The sequence below is a fragment of the Physella acuta genome, unplaced genomic scaffold (genome assembly GCF_028476545.2).
Source record: "Physella acuta isolate Inbredline_101_S28 unplaced genomic scaffold, ASM2847654v3 ptg000653l, whole genome shotgun sequence".
NCBI lineage: Eukaryota > Metazoa > Mollusca > Gastropoda > Physidae > Physella > Physella acuta.
This window is the reverse complement of record NW_026732172.1, coordinates 190,558-213,918: the sequence shown is the minus strand read 5'-3', so window position 1 is coordinate 213,918 and position 23,361 is coordinate 190,558. Positions and strand designations below refer to the sequence as shown.

General features: G+C 39.9%; 1 protein-coding gene across 1 annotated transcript; it reads right to left on the bottom strand.

Moving 5' to 3' along the window:
• Window positions 1–1,911: 1,911 nt before the first annotated feature.
• LOC131948630 (ABC transporter G family member 20) lies at window positions 1,912–22,367 on the bottom strand. Its single transcript, XM_059310241.1, has 20 exons — window positions 22,251–22,367; window positions 21,568–21,709; window positions 21,106–21,265; window positions 20,807–20,961; window positions 19,901–20,008; window positions 19,690–19,786; window positions 19,344–19,418; window positions 18,882–18,992; window positions 17,185–17,284; window positions 16,643–16,754; window positions 15,723–15,885; window positions 12,336–12,439; window positions 11,854–11,927; window positions 10,974–11,089; window positions 10,741–10,811; window positions 8,348–8,436; window positions 7,788–7,891; window positions 7,439–7,511; window positions 6,983–7,069; window positions 1,912–2,129 (listed from the first exon to the last, which is right to left on the bottom strand). Exons 1-20 carry the CDS (start codon window positions 22,351–22,353, stop codon window positions 1,915–1,917), a joined length of 2,259 nt encoding a protein of 752 aa, XP_059166224.1. The 5' UTR covers window positions 22,354–22,367; the 3' UTR covers window positions 1,912–1,914.
• Between the last annotated feature and the right edge of the window lie 994 nt (window positions 22,368–23,361).

Below are 23,361 nucleotides of genomic sequence, written 5' to 3'. Positions count from 1 at the left end.
ATTTACAATAACAGTATTCACGACAATTGTTTTTATATTTGCAGAATTCTACACCTCAAGTTAACTCAAACAATGCGCCTAAAGTAAATATTAAAAGACGTATAAACTATGTGATCTTATAGTAATGACATAAACACATAAACCATATGATCCTACAGTAATGTCAGCAGACGTTAAACATATGATACTACAGTAATGTCAGCAGACGTTAAACATATGATCCTACAGCAGACGTTAAACATATGATCCTACAGTAATGTCAGCAGACGTTAAACATATGATCCTACAGCAGACGTTAAACATATGATCCTACAGTAATGTCAGCAGACGTTAAACATAAGATTCTACAGTAATGTCAGGAGACGTTAAACATATGATCCTACAGCAGACGTTAAACATATGATCCTACAGTAATGTCAGCAGACGTTAAACATATGATCCTACAGTAATGTCAGCAGACGTTAAACATATGATCCTACAGCAGACGTTAAACATATGATCCTACAGCAGACGTTAAACATATGATCCTACAGTAATGTCAGCAGACGTTAAACATATGATCCTACAGTAATGACAGCAGACGTTAAACATATGATCCTACAGTAATGTCAGCAGACGTTAAACATATGATCCTACAGCAGACGTTAAACATATGATCCTACAGCAGACGTTAAACATATGATCCTACAGTAATGTCAGCAGACGTTAAACATATGATCCTACAGTAATGTCAGCAGACGTTAAACATATGATCCTACAGTAATGTCAGCAGACGTTAAACATATGATCCTACAGTAATGTCAGCAGACGTTAAACATATGATCCTACAGTAATGTCAGCAGACGTTAAACATATGATCCTACAGCAGACGTTAAACATATGATCCTACAGTAATGTCAGCGGACGTTAAACATATGATCCAACAGTAATGTCAGCAGAGGTTAAACATATGATCCTACAGTAATGTCAGCAGACGTTAAACATATGATCCTACAGTAATGTCAGCAGACGTTAAACATATGATCCTACAGCAGACGTTAAACATATGATCCTACAGTAATGTCAGCAGACGTTAAACATATGATCCTACAGTAATGTCAGCAGACGTTAAACATATGATCCTACAGCAGACGTTAAACATATGATCCTACAGTAATGACAGCATATGATCCTACAGCAGACGTTAAACATATGATCCTACAGTAATGACAGCAGACGTTAAACATATGATCCTACAGTAATGTCAGCAGACGTTAAACATATGACCCTACAGCAGACGTTAAACATATGATCCTACAGTAATGTCAGCAGACGTTAAACATATGATCCAACAGTAATGTCAGCAGACGTTAAACATATGATCCTACAGTAATGTCAGCAGACGTTAAACATATGATCCTACAGCAGACGTTAAACATATGATCCTACAGCAGACGTTAAACATATGATCCTACAGTAATGTCAGCAGATGTTAAACATATGATCCTACAGTAATGTCAGCAGACGTTAAACATATGATCCTACAGTAATGTCAGCAGACGTTAAACATATGATCCTACAGCAGACGTTAAACATATGATCCTACAGTAATGACAGCATATGATCCTACAGCAGACGTTAAACATATGATCCTACAGTAATGACAGCTGACGTTAAACATATGATCCTACAGCAGACGTTAAACATATGATCCTACAGTAATGTCAGCAGACGTTAAACATATGATCCTACAGTAATGACAGCAGACGTTAAACATATGATCCTACAGCAGACGTTAAACATATGATCCTACAGTAATGTCAGCAGACGTTAAACATATGATCCTACAGTAATGACAGCAGACGTTAAACATATGATCCTACAGTAATGACAGCAGACGTTAAACATATGATCCTACAGTAATGACAGCAGACGTTAGCCTTTCTTGAACTTGAGGATGATGGCAGCCACAGAGCAGTTGATGATGATCCAGGCGATGGTGATGCAGAAGCTTGACCAGATGAGGGTCATATCGAAGCCCCACCCCCTCCCCATGATGGCCCGCACTGCGTATGTTGGGTACGTCATTGGGAGCCCGAGGGCAATTTTTCTCAGCCAAAAGGGCATAGCCTCGATTGGCCAGATGGTTCCTAGTGTTAGAATGTTAGAGAGTTTTGAAATGTCAAATGTCTGTTTTATACACACACGCACATGCACACCAATACACATGCACACAAATATAAAAAAATAATATCCATTTTACTCACAGTTGTGTTCATTTATACATTATTCCAATACTTGATTACTACTAGAGTTTATGTGGAATATGTGGTGTGTCTCTCTGTTTATGTGGAATGTGTGTTGTGTGTCTCTGTTTATATGAATGTGTTGTGTGTCTCGCTCTGTTTATATGGAATGTGTGGTGTGTGTCTCTCTGTTTATGTGGAATGTGTGGTGTGTGTCTCTGTTTATATGAATGTGTGTTGTGTGTCTCTCTGTTTATGTGGAATTTGTGGTGTGTGTCTCGCTCTGTTTATATGGAATGTGTGGTGTGTGTCTCTGTTTATATGGAATGTGTGTTGTGTGTCTCTCTGTTTATGTGGAATTTGTGGTGTGTGTCTCGCTCTGTTTATATGGAATGTGTGGTGTGTGTCTCTGTTTATATGGAATGTGTGTTGTGTGTCTCTCTGTTTATGTGGAATGTGTGGTGTGTGTCTCTGTTTATGTGGAATGTGTGTTGTGTGTCTCTGTTTATGTGGAATGTGTGTTGTGTGTCTCTGTTTAAATGGAATGTGTGGTGTGTGTCTCGCTCTGTTTATATGGAATGTGTGTTGTGTGTCTCTCTGTTTATGTGGAATGTGTGGTGTGTGTCTCTGTTTATGTGGAATGTGTGGTGTGTGTCTCGCTCTGTTTATGTGGAATGTGTGTTGTGTGTCTCTGTTTATATGGAATGTGTGGTGTGTGTCTCTGTTTATGTGGAATGTGTGTTGTGTGTCTCGCTGTTTATGTGGAATGTGTGTTGTGTGTCTCGCTGTTTATGTGGAATGTGTGGTGTGTGTCTCGCTCTGTTTATGTGGAATGTGTGGTGTGTGTCTCGCTGTTTATATTAAATGTGTTGTGTGTCTCTCTCTGTTTATATGGAATGTGTGGTGTGTGTCTCGCTCTGTTTATGTGGAATGTGTGTTGTGTGTCTCTGTTTATATGGAATGTGTGTTGTGTGTCTCGCTCTGTTTATGTTGAATGTGTGGTGTGTGTCTCTGTTTATATGGAATGTGTGGTGTGTGTCTCTGTTTATGTGGAATGTGTGTTGTGTGTCTCTCTGTTTATGTGGAATGTGTGGTGTGTGTCTCGCTGTTTATGTGGAATGTGTGGTGTGTGTCTCGCTCTGTTTATGTGGAATGTGTGGTGTGTCTCTGTTTATGTGGAATGTGTGTTGTGTGTCTCGCTCTGTTTATGTGGAATGTGTGTTGTGTGTCTCTGTTTATATGGAATGTGTGGTGTGTGTCTCGCTCTGTTTATGTGGAATGTGTGTTGTGTGTCTCGCTCTGTTTATGTGGAATGTGTGGTGTGTCTCTGTTTATGTGGAATGTGTGGTGTGTGTCTCGCTGTTTATATGGAATGTGTGGTGTGTGTCTCTCTGTTTATGTGGAATGTGTGGTGTGTGTCTCGCTGTTTATGTGGAATGTGTGGTGTGTGTCTCGCTGTTTATGTGGAATGTGTGGTGTGTGTCTCGCTCTGTTTATGTGGAATGTGTGGTGTGTGTCTCGCTCTGTTTATGTGGAATGTGTGTTGTGTGTCTCTGTTTATGTGGAATGTGTGGTGTGTGTCTCGCTCTGTTTATGTGGAATGTGTGTTGTGTGTCTCTGTTTATGTGGAATGTGTGGTGTGTGTCTCGCTCTGTTTATGTGGAATGTGTGGTGTGTCTCTGTTTATGTGGAATGTGTGGTGTGTGTCTCGCTGTTTATATGGAATGTGTGGTGTGTGTCTCTGTTTATGTGGAATGTGTGTTGTGTGTCTCGCTGTTTATGTGGAATGTGTGGTGTGTGTCTCGCTCTGTTTATGTGGAATGTGTGGTGTGTGTCTGGCTGTTTATATTGAATGTGTTGTGTGTCGCTCTCTGTTTATATGGAATGTGTGGTGTGTGTCTCGCTCTGTTTATCTGGAATGTGTGTTGTGTGTCTCTGTTTATATGGAATGTGTGTTGTGTGTCTCGCTCTGTTTATGTGGAATGTGTGGTGTGTATCTCTGTTTATATGGAATGTGTGGTGTGTGTCTCGCTCTGTTTATGTGGAATGTGTGGTGTGTGTCTCGCTCTGTTTATGTGGAATGTGTGTTGTGTGTCTCTGTTTATATGGAATGTGTGGTGTGTTTCTCGCTGTTTATGTGGAATGTGTGGTGTGTGTCTCGCTCTGTTTATATGGAATGTGTGGTGTGTCTCGCTGTTTATGTGGAATGTGTTGTGTGTGTCTCTCTGTTTATGTGGAATGTGTGGTGTGTGCCTCGCTGTTTATGTGGAATGTGTGGTGTGTGTCTCGCTGTTTATGTGCAATGTGTGGTATGTGTCTCGCTCTGTTTATGTGGAATGTGTGTTGTGTGTCTCTGTTTATGTGGAATGTGTGTTGTGTGTCTCTGTTTATGTGGAATGTGTGGTGTGTGTCTCGCTCTGTTTATGTGGAATGTGTGGTGTGTGTCTCGCTCTGTTTATGTGGAATGTGTGGTGTGTGTCTCGCTCTGTTTATGTGGAATGTGTGGTGTGTGTCTCTCTGTTTATGTGGATTGTGTGGTGTGTGTCTCGCTGTTTATATGGAATGTGTGGTGTGTGTCTCGCTCTGTTTATGTGGAATGTGTGGTGTGTCTCTGTTTATGTGGAATGTGTGGTGTGTGTCTCGCTGTTTATATGGAATGTGTGGTGTGTGTCTCTCTGTTTATGTGGAATGTGTGGTGTGTGTCTCTCTGTTTATGTGGAATGTGTGGTGTGTGTCTCGCTGTTTATGTGGAATGTGTGTTGTGTGTCTCTGTTTATGTGGAATGTGTGGTGTGTGTCTCGCTCTGTTTATGTGGAATGTGTGGTGTGTCTCTGTTTATGTGGAATGTGTGGTGTGTGTCTCGCTGTTTATATGGAATGTGTGGTGTGTGTCTCTGTTTATGTGGAATGTGTGTTGTGTGTCTCGCTGTTTATGTGGAATGTGTGGTGTGTGTCTCGCTCTGTTTATGTGGAATGTGTGGTGTGTGTCTCGCTGTTTATATTGAATGTGTTGTGTGTCTCTCTCTGTTTATATGGAATGTGTGGTGTGTGTCTCGCTGTTTATGTGGAATGTGTGGTGTGTGTCTCGCTCTGTTTATATGGAATGTGTGGTGTGTGTCTCGCTCTGTTTATGTGGAATGTGTGTTGTGTGTCTCTGTTTATATGGAATGTGTGTTGTGTATCTCGCTGTTTATGTGGAATGTGTGGTGTGTGTCTCTGTTTATATGGAATGTGTGGTGTGTGTCTCGCTCTGTTTAAGTGGAATGTGTGGTGTGTGTCTCGCTGTTTATGTGGAATGTGTGGTGTGTGTCTCGCTCTGTTTATGTGGAATGTGTGGTGTGTGTCTCGCTCTGTTTAGGTGGAATGTGTGTTGTGTGTCTCTGTTTATATGGAATGTGTGGTGTGTGTCTCGCTCTGTTTATGTGGAATGTGTGGTGTGTGCCTCGCTGTTTATGTGGAATGTGTGGTGTGTGTCTCGCTGTTTATATGGAATGTGTGGTGTGTCTCGCTGTTTATGTGGAATGTGTTGTGTGTGTCTCGCTCTGTTTATGTGGAATGTGTGGTGTGTCTCTGTTTATGTGGAATGTGTGGTGTGTGTCTCGCTGTTTATATGGAATGTGTGGTGTGTGTCTCGCTGTTTATGTGGAATGTGTGGTGTGTGTCTCTCTGTTTATGTGGAATGTGTGGTGTGTGTCTCGCTGTTTATGTGGAATGTGTGGTGTGTGTCTCGCTCTGTTTATGTGGAATGTGTGGTGTGTGTCTCGCTCTGTTTATGTGGAATGTGTGTTGTGTGTCTCGCTCTGTTTATATGGAATGTGTGGTGTGTGTCTCGCTGTTTATGTGGAATGTGTGGTGTGTGTCTCGCTCTGTTTATGTGGAATGTGTGTTGTGTGTCTCGCTCTGTTTATATGGAATGTGTGGTGTGTGTCTCGCTGTTTATATGGAATGTGTGGTGTGTGTCTCGCTCTGTTTATGTGGAATGTGTGTTGTGTGTCTCTGTTTATGTGGAATGTGTGTTGTGTGTCTCTGTTTATGTGGAATGTGTGTTGTGTGTCTCGTTCTGTTTATGTGGAATGTGTGGTGTGTGTCTCGCTGTTTATGTGGAATGTGTGTTTTGTGTCTCTGTTTATGTGGAATGTGTGTTGTGTGTCTCGCTCTGTTTATGTGGAATGTGTGGTGTGTGTCTCGCTCTGTTTATGTGGAATGTGTGTTGTGTGTCTCTGTTTATGTGGAATGTGTGTTGTGTGTCTCGCTCTGTTTATGTGGAATGTGTGGTGTGTGTCTCGCTCTGTTATGTGGAATGTGTGTTGTGTGTCTCTGTTTATATGGAATGTGTGGTGTGTGTCTCGCTGTTTATGTGGAATGTGTGGTGTGTGCCTCGCTGTTTATATGGAATGTGTGGTGTGTGTCTCGCTGTTTATATGGAATGTGTGGTGTGTGTCTCTGTTTATGTGGAATGTGTGGTGTGTGTCTCGCTCTGTTTATGTGGAATGTGTGGTGTGTGTCTCTCTGTTTATGTGGATTGTGTCGTGTGTGTCTCGCTGTTTATATGGAATGTGTGGTGTGTGTCTCGCTCTGTTTATGTGGATTGTGTCGTGTGTGTCTCGCTGTTTATATGGAATGTGTGGTGTGTGTCTCGCTCTGTTTATGTGGAATGTGTGGTGTGTGTCTGTTTATGTGGAATGTGTGGTGTTTGTCTCTGTTTATGTGGAGTGTGGTGTGTTTCTCTCAGTTTATGTGTTCGCTCCATTGACTCACCACTAAGAAATAAAGACGGGTACATAATGCCCAACGTTGCTTGAATGGCCGTGTTTTCTGACGTACAACAGGCGGAGATAACCATGCCTGAAAGTAAACATTGCTTGGTGAAACTGGCGGCAGTGGGAATATTGTCAGCATCAATCACAGAGCCAGATTAGGAATCAAATGGAAACCATAAACCATGACTTAGTCACGCCACACAGTATTTGACTTAGTCATGCCACATAGACGTTGACTTACCTAAAGTCATGTCAACAGATCTTGACTTATCTAAAGTCATGCCACACAGATCTTGACTTACCTAAAGCCATACCACACAGACCTTGAGTTACCTAAAGTCATGTCAACAGATCATGACTTACCTAAAGCCATACCACACAGACCTTGACTTATCTAAAGTCATGTCAACAGATCTTGACTTACCTAAAGTCATGTCAACAGATCTTGACTTACCTAAAGTCATGCCACACAGACCTTGCAGTATGACCAGACTAATGGCGCAGAATATATTCCCAAAATGCGTCATCTGAAACCAAAATAGATTCCATTGAGTGGGTAGGGTGGAGGGGGGGGGGGCTGAGGATACGAAGTTAATTCCATGATGATGGCGTCCATGATTAAAGGATCTCATACCCCGACCGTGTTTCCCACATTAATTGTTTACACTTTCATCCCTTTATGTGAATCACTGCTGTGGTAGTGTAGTTATCTCACAAACGTCACAAATCGTGTTTGCATAGTTAAATTCTTACAGCAACATCACGGCCTAAAGATGTAGAGAAATGATGGTAAAGGTTCTCACATTAAAGACCAAGAGAGCAATGGCGAACATGAGCAAAACTTGTCCAAACATCACAAGTAGCTGTGTCAGTACATGGGATATCATGATCTCGATGGGTGCAACGCCTGAAGTAGAAAGAGGCGTCATTAGAGTACATTCTTCATATTAGCAATAGCAGCAGTAGTAGGCTAAATCAAGTTTCTACACATAGAACTACACGCTACAATCATAAGCGCCATCTAACCCTCCTGCCCCATCATACGCTTCACCAAACCCACCTCCACCAAGACCTACCTGCCACAATCATACACTCCACCAAGACATACCTGCCACAATCATACACTCCACCAAGACCTACCTGCCACAATCATACACTCCACCAAGACCTACCTGCCACAATCATACACTCCACCAAGACCTACCTGCCACAATCATACGCTCCACCAAGACTTACCTTCCACAATCATACACTCCACCAAGACCTACCTGCCACAATCATACGCTCCACAAAGAATACCTGCCACAATCATACGCTCCACCAAGACTTACCTGCCACAATCATACGCTCCATCAAGACCTACCTGCCACAATCATACGCTCCATCAAACCTTCCTTTCGTTCCAGAACAAAGACCAGCGTTGTGAGGCCACAAGCCAGGAAAAATGTAGCACTGAAAAAAAAGTTGATAAAATTTGATCCACTAGACAATTGCTTGTGGCTGTCTAAATGTAAAAGTTGATAAAATTTGATCCACTAGACAATTGCTTGTGGCTGTCTAAATGTAAAAGTTGATCAAATTTGATCCGCTAGACAATTGCTTGTGGCTGTCTAAATGTAAAAGTTGATCAAATTTGATCCGCTAGACAATTGCTTGTGGCTGTCTAAATGTAAAAGTTGATCAAATTTGATCCGCTAGACAATTGCTTGTGGCTGTCTAAATGTAAAAGTTGATCAAATTTGATCCGCTAGACAATTGCTTGTGGCTGTCTAAATGTAAAAGTTGATCAAATTTGATCCACTAGACAATTGCTTGTGGCTGTCAAAATGTAAAAGTTGATCAAATTTGATCCACTAGACAATTGCTTGTGGCTGTCTAAATGTAAAAGTTGATCAAATTTGATCCGCTAGACAATTGCTTGTGGCTGTCTAAATGTAAAAGTTGATCAAATTTGATCCGCTAGACAATTGCTTGTGGCTGTCTAAATGTAAAAGTTGATCAAATTTGATCCGCTAGACAATTGCTTGTGGCTGTCTAAATGTAAAAGTTGATCAAAGTTGATCCGCTAGACAATTGCTTGTGGCTGTCTAAATGTAAAAGTTGATCAAATTTGATCCACTAGACAATTGCTTGTGGCTGTCTAAATGTAAAAGTTGATCAAATTTGATCCGCTAGACAATTGCTTGTGGCTGTCTAAATCAAAAAGTTGATCAAATTTGATCCACTAGACAATTGTTTGTGGCTGTCTAAATAAAAAAGTTGATCAAATTTGATCCGCTAGACCATTGCTTGTGGCTGTCTAAATCAAAAAGTTGATCAAATTTGATCCACTAGACCATTGTTTGTGGCTGTCTAAATCAAAAAGTTGCTCAAATTTGATCAACTAGACCATTGCTTGTGGCTGTCTAAATCAAAAAGTTGATCAAATTTGATCCGCTAGACCATTGTTTGTGGCTGTCTAAATCAAAAAGTTGATCAAATTTGATCCACTAGACCATTGTTTGTGGCTGTCTAAATCAAAAAGTTGATCAAATTTGATCCACTAGACAATTGCTTGTGGCTGTCTAAATCAAAAAGTTGATCAAATTTGATCCACTAGACCATTGTTTGTGGCTGTCTAAATCAAAAAGTTGATCAAATTTGATCCACTAGACAATTGCTTGTGGCTGTCTAAATCAAAAAGTTGATCAAATTTGATCCGCTAGACCATTGTTTGTGGCTGTCTAAATCAAAAAGTTGATCAAATTTGATCCACTAGACAATTGCTTGTGGCTGTCTAAATCAAAATGTTGATCAAATTTGATCCACTAGACAATTGCTTGTGGCTGTCTAAATCAAAAAGTTGATCAAATTTGATCCACTAGACAATTGCTTGTGGCTGTCTAAATCAAAAAGTTGATCAAATTTGATCCACTAGACAATTGCTTGTGGCTGTCTAAATCAAAAAGTTGATCAAATTTGATCCACTAGACAATTGCTTGTGGCTGTCTAAATCAAAAAGTTGATCAAATTTGATCCACTAGACAATTGCTTGTGGCTGTCTAAATCAAAAAGTTGATCAAATTTGATCCACTAGACAATTGCTTGTGGCTGTCTAAATCAAAAAGTTGATCAAATTTGATCCACTAGACAATTGCTTGTGGCTGTCTAAATCAAAAAGTTGCTCAAATTTGATCCACTAGACAATTGCTTGTGGCTGTCTAAATCAAAAAGTTGATCAAATTTGATCCACTAGACAATTGCTTGTGGCTGTCTAAATCAAAAAGTTGATCAAATTTGATCCACTAGACAATTGCTTGTGGCTGTCTAAATCAAAAAGTTGATCAAATTTGATCCACTAGACAATTGCTTGTGGCTGTCTAAATAAAAAAGTTGCTCAAATTTGATCCACTAGACAATTGCTTGTGGCTGTCTAAATCAAAAAGTTGATCAAATTTGATCCACTAGACAATTGCTTGTGGCTGTCTAAATCAAAAAGTTGATCAAATTTGATCCACTAGACAATTGCTTGTGGCTGTCTAAATCAAAAAGTTGATCAAATTTGATCCACTAGACAATTGCTTGTGGCTGTCTAAATCAAAAAGTTACCCAAAGACAATTGCTTGTGGCTGTCTAAATGTAAAAGTTGATCAAATTTGATCCACTAGACAATTGCTTGTGGCTGTCTAAATCAAAAAGTTACCCAAAGACAATTGCTTGTGGCTGTCTAAATGTAAAAGTTACCCGTAGACCAGATAAATGGTTGAAGTGTAATACCTGACTATCAGCCCCATAGCCATGAAATCTGTGAAACTTGTGCTAAATGAACCGTACACAGGTTTGGCAAGCTGGGGAAATACAAGCCTATGTTCGTATATGTGTGTATGTATGTATGTACGTCTATTTCTATATGTCTACTTGTCTAACGGTAAGGTCTGGAATAGACCAGGTGGAGCAGAGCGTCTCTACTGTCTGAGGTTCTCATAGAGTGCTGGTCAGTGGTCCCTTACCCCAACAGGTATGCTAGCGATGCTGGGGTTGTACCCAAAAGATTCTAGAAGCATCCTCGAGAAATCCCTGAAGGCCAGCATGACCCTGGATTGTATGGTGAAGGCAATCTGTTGATCTATCAATGTTAGCGTTAAATAGTTTGTGTAGATAATCTGTTGATCTATCAATGTTAGCGTTAAATAGTTTGTTAAGATAATTTATTGATCTATCATTGTTAGTGTTAAATAGTTTGTTTACGTAATTTATTAATCTATCAATGTTAGCGTTAAATAGTTTGTAAAGGCAATTTGTTGATCTATCAAAGTTAGCGTTAATAGTTTGTGCAATCTATTGATCTATCAATGTTAGCGTTAAATAGTTTGTTTACGTAATTTATTAATCTATCAATGTTAGCGTTAAATAGTTTGTAAAGGCAATTTGTTGATCTATCAAAGTTAGCGTTAATAGTTTGTGCAATCTATTGACCTATCAATGTTAGCGTTAAATAGTTTGTAAAGATAATTTATTGATCTATCAATGTTAGCGTTAAATAGTTTGTAAAGATAATTTATTGATCTATCAATGTTAGCGTTAAATAGTTTGTAAAGATAATTTATTGATCTATCAATGTTAGCGTTAAATAGTTTGTAAAGATAATTTATTGATCTATCAATGTTAGTGAAATAGTTTGTAAAGATAATTTATTGATCTATCAATGTTAGCGTTAAATAGTTTGTAAGATAATCTGTTGATCTATCAATGTTAGCGTTAAATAGTTTGTATAGATAATGTATTGATCTATTAATGTTAGCGTTGAATAGTTTGTAAAGATAATGTATTGATCTATTAATGTCAACTTCAATATGTGCATATAACAAGCAGCAGCAGCAGGCGACTTACTGGACATGTCCATGTAGAGCCAGACAGTGCTGCCATCTATCGTCTGGTTGCTGGCGTGTAGACCTTCATCGTACCTGGGGGTGGAACAAAGTCTCTCAACGGCCCGTAGACAAACGGAGTTTGGCCAATACATGGTGGACTAAACATTGACAGTTCTTACAATATTGACACTGACAGCCTTTACAGTATCACAGTTACAGCACTTAGCAATGTCACGTGTACAGCACTTAGCAATGTCACATTTATAGCACTTAGCACTGTCACATTTACAGCACTTAGCACTGTCACAGTTACAGCACTTAGCACTGTCATGGCATCCACAGCTGTCTTTCAAACATTTTCTCCGTGGGGGTAGGGCGGACATTGGTTAAAGTATATAGTTTCTGTACAACTAATATGTTTCTATTGTGTCCAGGGAGGGGGGGGGGGGGTGGATAAGCATCCCCGAAAGAAAATGATCAACTGCCACAATGCCATCCCACCTAGTGATCAAATCCAGCGAAAAATTTTGCTTGATGTGCATTGCTGACCAGCTGTTGCCCATCTTGACGTCCATAACGGCCGAGTCAATGTCGTCCCTCATCACCTGGGGATACAGCAGAGCAGGTTGAGACTTTCAGACCATAGGCTAGTTCTATTGTGTGGACCATAGGCTAGATCTAATGTGTGGGATAAAGCAGGTTGTGTTGTACATTCAGACCATTGGCTAGTTCTAATGTGTGGTGATACAGCAGGTTGTGTTGTACATTCAGACCATTGGCTAGTTCTAATGTGTGGGGATACAGCAGGTTGTGTTGTACATCCATAAGCTAGTTCTAATGTGTGGGATACAGCAGGTTGTGTTGTACATTCAGACCATTGGCTAGTTCTAATGTGTGGGGATACAGCAGGTTGAGTTGTACATCCATAAGCTAGTTCTAATGTGTGGGATACAGCAGGTTGTGTTGTACATTCAGACCATTGGCTAGTTCTATCGTGTGGGATACAGCAGGTTGTGTTGTACATTCATAGGCTAGTTCTATCGTGTGGGATACAGCAGGTTGTGTTGTACATTCAGACCATTGGCTAGTTCTAACGTGTGGGATACAGCAGGTTGTGTTGTACATTCATAGGCTAGTTCTATCGTGTGGGATACAGCAGGTTGTGTTGTACATTCAGACCATTGGCTAGTTCTATCGTGTGGGATACAGCAGGTTGTGTTGTACATTCAGACCATTGGCTAGTTCTATCGTGTGGGATACAGCAGGTTGTGTTGTACATTCATAGGCTACTTCTAATGTTTGTGGGATACAGCAGGTTGTGTTGTACATTCAGACCATTGGCTAGTTCTATCGTGTGGGATACAGCAGGTTGTGTTGTACATTCATAGGCTAGTTCTATCGTGTGGGATACAGCAGGTTGTGTTGTACATTCAGACCATTGGCTAGTTCTAACGTGTGGGATACAGCAGGTTGTGTTGTACATTCATAGGCTAGTTCTATCGTGTGGGATACAGCAGGTTGTGTTGTACATTCAGACCATTGGCTAGTTCTATCGTGTGGGATACAGCAGGTTGTGTTGTACATTCAGACCATTGGCTAGTTCTATCGTGTGGGATACAGCAGGTTGTGTTGTACATTCATAGGCTACTTCTAATGTTTGTGGGATACAGCAGGTTGTGTTGTACATTCAGACCATTGGCTAGTTCTATCGTGTGGGATACAGCAGGTTGTGTTGTACATTCATAGGCTAGTTCTAACGTGTGGGATACAGCAGGTTGTGTTGTACATTCATAGGCTAGTTCTAACGTGTGGGATACAGCAGGTTGTGTTGTACATTCATAGGCTAGTTCTAACGTATGGGATACAGCAGGTTGTGTTGTACATTCAGACCATTGGCTAGTTCTAACGTGTGGGATACAGCATTCTAAGTCAAAAACGCTAATTAAATATATAGAGCTCTTAAGTTGTGTTCACAAATGTTGCATTAAGCTGTAGAGTTCATAAAATATGTTAACAAATGATGCAAAAAATGAGTTTTTACCTACATATCTTAGTGCTGAATACAACTGATATTCTAAACAAGCTTCATTCAGCTTAAATGAGGCTGATGAAGAAAGTCCTCACCTTGGCTATAGTTTTGTTGTTTAGAAAACCAAAAGTCCTTACCTTGGTTATAGTTTTGTTGTTTAGAAAACCAAAAGTCCTCACCTTGGTTATAGTTTTGTTGTTTAGAAAACCAAAAGTCCTTACCTTGGTTATAGTTTTGTTGTTTAGAAAACCAAAAGTCCTCACCTTGGTTATAGTTTTGTTGTTTAGAAAACCAAAAGTCCTCACCTTGGTTATAGTTTTGTTGTTTAGAAAACCAAAAGTCCTCACCTTGGTTATAGTTTTGTTGTTTAGAAAACCAAAAGTCCTTACCTTGGTTATAGTTTTGTTGTTTAGAAAACCAAAAGTCCTTACCTTGGTTATAGTTTTGTTGTTTAGAAAACCAAAAGTCCTCACCTTGGTTATAGTTTTGTTGTTTAGAAAACCAAAAGTCCTCACCTTGGTTATAGTTTTGTTGTTTAGAAAACCAAAAGTCCTTACCTTGGTTATAGTTTTGTTGTTTAGAAAACCAAAAGTCCTCACCTTGGTTATAGTTTTGTTGTTTAGAAAACCAAAAGTCCTTACCTTGGTTATAGTTTTGTTGTTTAGAAAACCAAAAGTCCTTACCTTGGTTATAGTTTTGTTGTTTAGAAAACCAAAAGTCCTCACCTTGGTTATAGTTTTGTTGTTTAGAAAACCAAAAGTCCTCACCTTGGTTATAGTTTTGTTGTTTAGAAAACCAAAAGTCCTCACCTTGGTTATAGTTTTGTTGTTTAGAAAACCAAAAGTCCTTACCTTGGTTATAGTTTTGTTGTTTAGAAAACCAAAAGTCCTCACCTTGGTTATAGTTTTGTTGTTTAGAAAACCAAAAGTCCTTACCTTGGTTATAGTTTTGTTGTTTAGAAAACCAAAAGTCCTTACCTTGGTTATAGTTTTGTTGTTTAGAAAACCAAAAGTCCTCACCTTGGTTATAGTTTTGTTGTTTAGAAAACCAAAAGTCCTCACCTTGGTTATAGTTTTGTTGTTTAGAAAACCAAAAGTCCTTACCTTGGTTATAGTTTTGTTGTTTAGAAAACCAAAAGTCCTTACCTTGGTTATAGTTTTGTTGTTTAGAAAACCAAAAGTCCTCACCTTGGTTATAGTTTTGTTGTTTAGAAAACCAAAAGTCCTCACCTTGGTTATAGTTTTGTTGTTTAGAAAACCAAAAGTCCTTACCTTGGTTATAGTTTTGTTGTTTAGAAAACCAAACGTCCTCACCTTGGTTATAGTTTTGTTGTTTAGAAAACCAAACGTCCTCACCTTGGTTATAGTTTTGTTGTTTAGAAAACCAAAAGTCCTCACCTTGGTTATAGTTTTGTTGTTTAGAAAACCAAAAGTCCTTACCTTGGTTATAGTTTTGTTGTTTAGAAAACCAAAAGTCCTTACCTTGGTTATAGTTTTGTTGTTTAGAAAACCAAAAGTCCTAACCTTGGTTATAGTTTTGTTGTTTAGAAAACCAAACGTCCTCACCTTGGTTATAGTTTTGTTGTTTAGAAAACCAAAAGTCCTCACCTTGGTTATAGTTTTGTTGTTTAGAAAACCAAAAGTCCTCACCTTGGTTATAGTTTTGTTGTTTAGAAAACCAAAAGTCCTCACCTTGGTTATAGTTTTGTTGTTTAGAAAACCAAAAGTCCTTACCTTGGTTATAGTTTTGTTGTTTAGAAAACCAAAAGTCCTTACCTTGGTTATAGTTTTGTTGTTTAGAAAACCAAAAGTCCTCACCTTGGTTATAGTTTTGTTGTTTAGAAAACCAAAAGTGCTCACCTTGGTTATAGTTTTGTTGTTTAGAAAACCAAGAAATAAACTCCCCAGATCATCGATGTCCTCGTTACAAATGCTGACCCGCAGGTCTCTGGGCTCGGCTCCAATGCAGACACAGAACAAAATAATTTGAACTACCGGCACCATGAACTCAAAGGACAAAAGTCTGAGAAATACGACGATAAAAGTGTAACAAAAAGGACGATAAAAGTATAAAAAAGATGACGATAAAAGTATAAGAAAGAGGACGATAAAAGTATTAGAAAGAGGACAATAAAAGTATAACAAAAAGGACGATAAAAGTATAAAAAAGATGACGATAAAAGTATAAGAAAGAGGACGATAAAAGTATTAGAAAGAGGACAATAAAAGTATAACAAAAAGGACGATAAAAGTATAAGAAAGAGGACGATAAAAGTATAAGAAAAAGGACGATAAAAGTATAAGAAAGATGACGATAAAAGTATAAGAAAGAGGACGATAAAAGTATAAGAAAGATGACGATAAAAGTCTAAGAAAGAGGATGATAAAAGTATAAAAAAGAGGACGATAAATATATAAGAAAGAGGACGATAAAAGTATAAGAAAGATGACGATAAAAGTCTAAGAAAAATGACGATTAAAGTCTAAGAAAGAGGACGATAAAAGTATATGAAAGATGAAGATAAAAGTATAAGAAAGTGACAATAAAAGTCTAAGAAATTTATGAGCATTTAAAAAATCAGTGAACGTATGTCCTCACAACTGTGTTAAGTAAGTTAGTATATTTAAAAAACATATAAAGACATGAACAGATCTCTTTTAGCACATATTTCTAGCTCCAAGGCCTGCCATAACATTCAAATGTTCTAATCCACCCTCGCCAAGTTTACTTGTAAAGGTCAAGGTCCCTAAAACGACACAAAAAAACGACTTATCCTTACACCAGGTTTCTTTTCATAGAGATGAGGTTCTTGATGGCCACGGCACTGATGTTTTTCTTGCTGGGTAGGAGGGACTTGGCTGTTACCATTCTGCTGGTCGACGTCTTCTGACCTGGGTGGATGGAACCATATCACGTGGTGACACACATCTTGTAGGCGAGAGGTAGAAGGTAATGGAACACTTCAGAAGCCCCACTGCTCACTACAAGAAGCCCCACTGCTCACTACAAGAAGCCCCACTGCTCACTACGAGAAGCCCCACTGCTCACTACAAGAAGCCCCACTGATCACTACTCATCGCTAGAAGTCCAACTAATCCCGTCTAAAACAGCCCGAAATCTCAATACACTACCACCGAAAGTCCGAAACTTCATAAAACCCTTCCACGCCCTACCAGAAGCCCAGGAAAGACCCAGGAAAGACCCTGGAAAGACACAGGAAAGACCCACAGAAGCTCACTGCACACAGGCTTAACTGTGCACAACTTGAAGCCCCATTCAACGATACCAGAAACCTCACAACCAGAACCCGCTCTACATTACCAGCAACAACGGTCCCATAATCCGTCCTTTTTCGTCTGGCACCGAGAAGGTGAAGGTCATTCGTTTCATCTGGGTACTTTCTGTACAGAGCTTCCGCTTCCTGTCAACAAATATTTCATCGTAAGGATCATGTTGAAACATGCAGAAAGACACATGCAGATTATCTGTATATTTTACCTGCTAAAGTTTAGTCTATCTGCTGATGTATAGTCTACCTGCTAACGTATATTTTACCTGCTAAACTTTAGTCTATCTGCTAACGTATAGTCTACCTGCTAACGTATAGTCTTCCTGCTAACGTCTAGTTTACCTGCTAACGTATAATCTACCTGCTAACGTATAGTTTACCTGCTAACGTATAATCTACCTGCTAACGTCTAGTTTACCTGCTAACGTATAGTCTACCTGCTAACGTATAGTTTACCTGCTAACGTATAATCTACCTGCTAACGTATAATCTACCTGCTAACGTATAGTTTACCTGCTAACGTATAGTCTACCTGCTAACGTATAGTCTACCTGCTAACGTCTAGTTTACCTGCTAACGTATAGTCTACCTGCTAACGTATAGTCTACCTGCTAAACTTTAGTCTATCTGCTAACGTATAGTCTACCTGCTAACGTATAGTCTACCTGCTAACGTATAGTTTACCTGCTAACGTATAGTTTACCTGCTAACGTATAATCTACCTGCTAACGTATAATCTACCTGCTAACGTATAGTTTACCTGCTAACGTATAGTCTACCTGCTAACGTATAATCTACCTGCTAACGTATAGTCTATCTGCTAACGTATAGTTTACCTGCTAACGTATAGTCTACCTGCTAACGTCTAGTTTACCTGCTAACGTATAGTCTACCTGCTAACGTATAGTTTACCTGCTAACGTATAATCTACCTGCTAACGTATAGTCTACCTGCTAACGTATAGTTTACCTGCTAACGTATAATCTACCTGCTAACGTATAATCTACCTGCTAACGTATAGTTTACCTGCTAACGTATAGTCTACCTGCTAACGTATAGTCTACCTGCTAACGTCTAGTTTACCTGCTAACGTATAGTCTACCTGCTAACGTATAGTTTACCTGCTAACGTATAATCTACCTGCTAACGTATAGTCTACCTGCTAACGTATAGTTTACCTGCTAACGTATAATCTACCTGCTAACGTATAATCTACCTGCTAACGTATAGTTTACCTGCTAACGTATAGTCTACCTGCTAACGTATAGTCTACCTGCTAACGTCTAGTTTACCTGCTAACGTATAGTCTACCTGCTAACGTATAGTCTACCTGCTAAACTTTAGTCTATCTGCTAACGTATAGTCTACCTGCTAACGTATAGTCTACCTGCTAACGTATAGTTTACCTGCTAACGTATAATCTACCTGCTAACGTATAATCTACCTGCTAACGTATAGTTTACCTGCTAACGTATAGTCTACCTGCTAACGTATAATCTACCTGCTAACGTATAGTCTATCTGCTAACGTATAGTTTACCTGCTAACGTATAGTCTACCTGCTAACGTCTAGTTTACCTGCTAACGTATAGTCTACCTGCTAACGTATAGTCTACCTGCTAACGTATAATCTACCTGCTAACGTATAGTCTATCTGCTAACGTATAGTCTACCTGCTAACGTATAGTCTACCTGCTAACGTATAGTCTACCTGCTAACGTATAGTTTACCTGGTCGTGTTGGTAGGGTAAAGCTTCTGTTACAGAGGGAAGCAACTCACTGTCGTCGTTGTTAGGCAAGCGGTCACGGTGACATAGGTGTAGGAACACAGCCTCCAGACTCTGGCCAAGGTCAAACAAAGGTTTCAACATCAGACATAAAGATCAGACATAAAGATCAGACATAAAGATCAGACATAAAGATCAGACATAAAGATCAGACATAAAGATCAGACAGAAAGATCAGACAGAAAGATCAGACAGAAAGATCAGACATAAAGATCAGACATAAAGATCAGACATAAAGATCAGACATAAAGATAACACAGAAAGATCACTCATTAGCGCCAGAAACGAGCATTCATAAGAAGCATTCATGTTAAATAAGCTGAAAATTCCAACCAACTTCACAGACTAACAATACAAATCACAGACGTGCTGTTACAAAATACGAAAGAGTAAATAATGTGTTACCAGCAGGTCATATTTGGTCATTAGCACTTCCGGTTTATCTTCTGCCAACAGCCGCCCACCTCTCATTAGACCAACCTGTAGATAGGACACAACTACATGTAAAGGCCATCTTCAAACATAAACGTGAAAACAAAACACGTTAGAACACGCTTTTTATGTCCAGCAACCTCCAAACGTTGACTGCACATTTCCAGGCATCCTTTTAACGGTTACCTTCACGATGATAGGACCTCTATCCCAGAGACCATATATGAACCACGAGCCAACGTTAACCCTAAGACTAAGACTGAGCCATACCCAATGAACGAGGGTTAAGACTGAACAACGCTAAGCATTTACCACCTACCCTGTCTGCTTCGGCTGCCTCCTCTATGTAATGTGTCGTGATGATTATTGTAGTTTTTAAACTGCTCTTGGCGATTTCAAACAAGTGTCCCCAGATTCTGGAAAAAAATACCAGTTATATATATATATATATATGGCGATAACACAAGGGAGTGACGATCAGTAGATTAGTTATCTCTAGATACTATTTAGAAATGTGAAATGTGCGTCACCTCTCCCTCAGCACTGGATCCACCCCCACTGTGGGCTCGTCAAGAATCAAGAGTTCTGGTTCCTGGAGTAGGGCGGCGGCCAGTGAGACTCGTCTTTGTTGGCCTCCACTGTAGACAATACAGGTGGGTTTAACAAGGGATGGGTGACCTGTTCAGGTGGGTTTAACAAGAGATGGGTGACCTGTTCAGGTGAGTTTAACAAGAGATGGGTGACCTGTTCAGGTGGGTTTAACAAGAGACGGGTGACCTGTTCAGGTGGGTTTAACAAGAGACGGGTGACCTGTTCAGGTGGGTTTAACAAGGGATGGGTGACCTGTTCAGGTGGGTTTAACAAGAGACGGGTGACCTGTTCAGGTGGGTTTAACAAGGGATGGGTGACCTGTTCAGGTGAGTTTAACAAGAGATGGGTGACCTGTTCAGGTGGGTTTAACAAGAGATGGGTGACCTGTTTAGGTGGGTTTAACAAGAGATGGGTGACCTGTTCAGGTGGGTTAAACAAGAGATTGGTGACCTGTTCAGGTGGGTTTAACAAGAATGGGTGACCTGTTCAGATGGGTTTAACAAGAGATGGGTGACCTGTTCAGGTGGGTTTAACAAGACACGTAAACTTACCTGAGCAAGACGTAAACTCACCTGAGCTAGGCGTAAACTCACCTGAGCAAGACGTAAACTCACCTGAGCAAGACGTAAACCCACCTGAGCAAGACGTAAACTCACCTGAGCAAGACGTATACCCACCTGAGCAAGACGTAAACTTACCTGAGCAAGACGTAAACTCACCTGAGCAAGACGTAAACTCACCTGAGCAAGACGTAAACTCACCTGAGCAAGACGTAAACTCACCTGAGCAAGACGTAAACTCACCTGAGCAAGACGTAAACTTACCTGAGCAAGATGTAAACTCACCTGAGCCAGCCAATGCGACGGTCGTGTTCAGGCAGGTTTAAGAACCCGATCAAGAAATTGGTCCGTGACTCAATGGCTGATTTCTTCATCCCGTGCAAGCGGCCAAAAAAATAAAACGTCTCTGCTATGGTGAAGTTCATAAAAACAGCGAGTTCCTGGTTGGGAAAAATATTTCCTTAACAAAATATCCGTCTAAACATTCACATACACATACATTGTAATATCATGAATAAACGGGGTCTCAAGAGAAAAAATTAAGTTGTGATTTTAAAAAAAAAACAACTCTAACATTGACTGACCTGTGGCATGTACCCTACCCTCCGCCCCGGGACACCATGACCTATTGACCCCGGCTCCTTCCCTAGCGTCAGAATGAGGCCACCGTTGAGCTTGAGCCGTCCTATGATACACTTGAGGAGAGTTGTCTTCCCACATCCGCTGGCACCAAGCAGGCCGTATCTGTGGTCAAGGTCATGTCAAGGTCAATACCAGACATTTTGTCTTTTTGTCTTGGACAAGTTAGTTCAAGACAGTTTTGTGTTGGTCAAGTTAATACAAGACATTTTGTCTGTGTCAATTAATTAAAGCATATAGGCTGATATTTTTCACATTATAAATCGAGTCAGCTACAATTAAAGCCATTACCCCCATCCTGAATAACATAACACTGACATATTAGCAGCCCCCCCCCCACCTTCAGACTTACATGGAGCCATGCGGCACCGACATATTAGCAGCCCCCCCCCCACCTTCAGACTTACATGGAGCCATGCGGCACCGACATATTGAGGCCACACAGGACATGTAGCTTGCTCTTGCCAAAGCCCACACTTTTCTTGAGCCCGCGGCAGTAGACGGCCATAGGTCCATGCTCGATCTCTGAGTAGTTCATCTTGTTGCTCACTGTAAAACCAGATCAATTGGTGCTAGAGATACACACGGTATACACGGGTTCACGTCCACAGGCTGGGGTCTATAGGGCCAGTTGGGTCTGATGGTTGGGTAATTGGGGGGGGGGTGGGGGCAGTAAAGGGGGCTGTCATTGTAAATTATAGAGATAATTGTAAAAAAAAATTTTTTTGGTTGGCAGCCAACAAACGGAGAAATGGTTAAAAAAAAAATTTCATTTGTTGAGGTAATAAGTTAACTCTGTGGGACGAGGTGGATGAGCGCTCGACTGCAGACCCGAAAGTGTTGAGTTCAGATTCAGGACTCTGGCGTCCATCCATCCAAAACGTTTAACGAAATTAATAGCGGCGGGGCACGTTATTATGCTAGTAGATATATTCTACATCTACATTTGAAAACACATTTTTTGAAACACATGAAACAAATCTTACAACGACAACTCAATTTTTTTTTTAAAGTGAAAACAAATCTTAAACAACTCAAAGTTTTTGAAACAGAGAAAACAAATCTTACATCGACAACTCAAATTTCTCACCTGCAAGACCAATGTCCATTTTGATCAATGTGTCCAGCACGTTTAATCCAGCTACACCTCCTTCACGTGCCCTCATGCATATGCATGTGTGCATCATTTGCATACAGTCCCATGATGCAGCACACACATTGGGCTAGTGACACGGTATATTCGAATCGCCCTGATTTATAAAACATGACACGGGGAGGAATTTAAGCAATAGTTGTCTTTTTTAATCTCATCAAATATAGTTAAGCAGAGAGAATATTTCCAGCTAAAGTTTACAAGCAGTTCATCCAACAGTTCTCGAACTGTCAGCTGAAATCAGCGAAGAAAAACTCACACACGTTTTCCCTCGCCTAACTTCGCATTGTTAAAACTGCATGTAGCTAATCAATCGCCAATTTAACGTTTTCAACACTTTTTGACAGACGTTTAACACCCGCTATAATACACGATGCGGGTCGATAATCGAGGTATATTGATAGCATTTGATTAAAAAAATTATTTAAAGGTTTTTTTTTACATACTTATGAGATCAATGTCTTATTAAATTTTTAGTAGAAAATGTGCTTTATACAATCATGTATGAATGAGATCGCAGTATTGTTATACAATCTTTCATCAAGGTTATAAAAAACATACAGCTATAGGTCTACTTCACTATTCATTTTTTTTTGCAATTGGTCAGCATTTCCTTAGTGTGTTTATTTATGTTTACGTAATGTGTACATTTCCTGTCAAATGTTTACCTACATGACTGTCAGGATCCTTCTAGGGCTACTCGACAGACTAAAGCTGTGCTCTTATTCAGACAAAATGTACCCATAAAGTCTTTCTTAGCAGACAAACTGTGCCCATAAAGTCACTCTTTACTAGGCACTGTACCCATAAAGTCTTTCTTAGCAGACAAACTGTGCCCATAAAATAGTTTTACTTGAGCCGGAAAATGTCTTATCAACGTGAATTTATCCAATCATTCATCACGTGAATGTGACCAGAATATTTTCTTGAGTTGTCCCCGAAACATTTTATAGAGTGTAGGATAATAGGACATTTTATAGAGTTTAGGACAATAGGACATTTTAAAATTACAATCACACTGAAGAAGCTCTAAACGTTTTTAAAACAA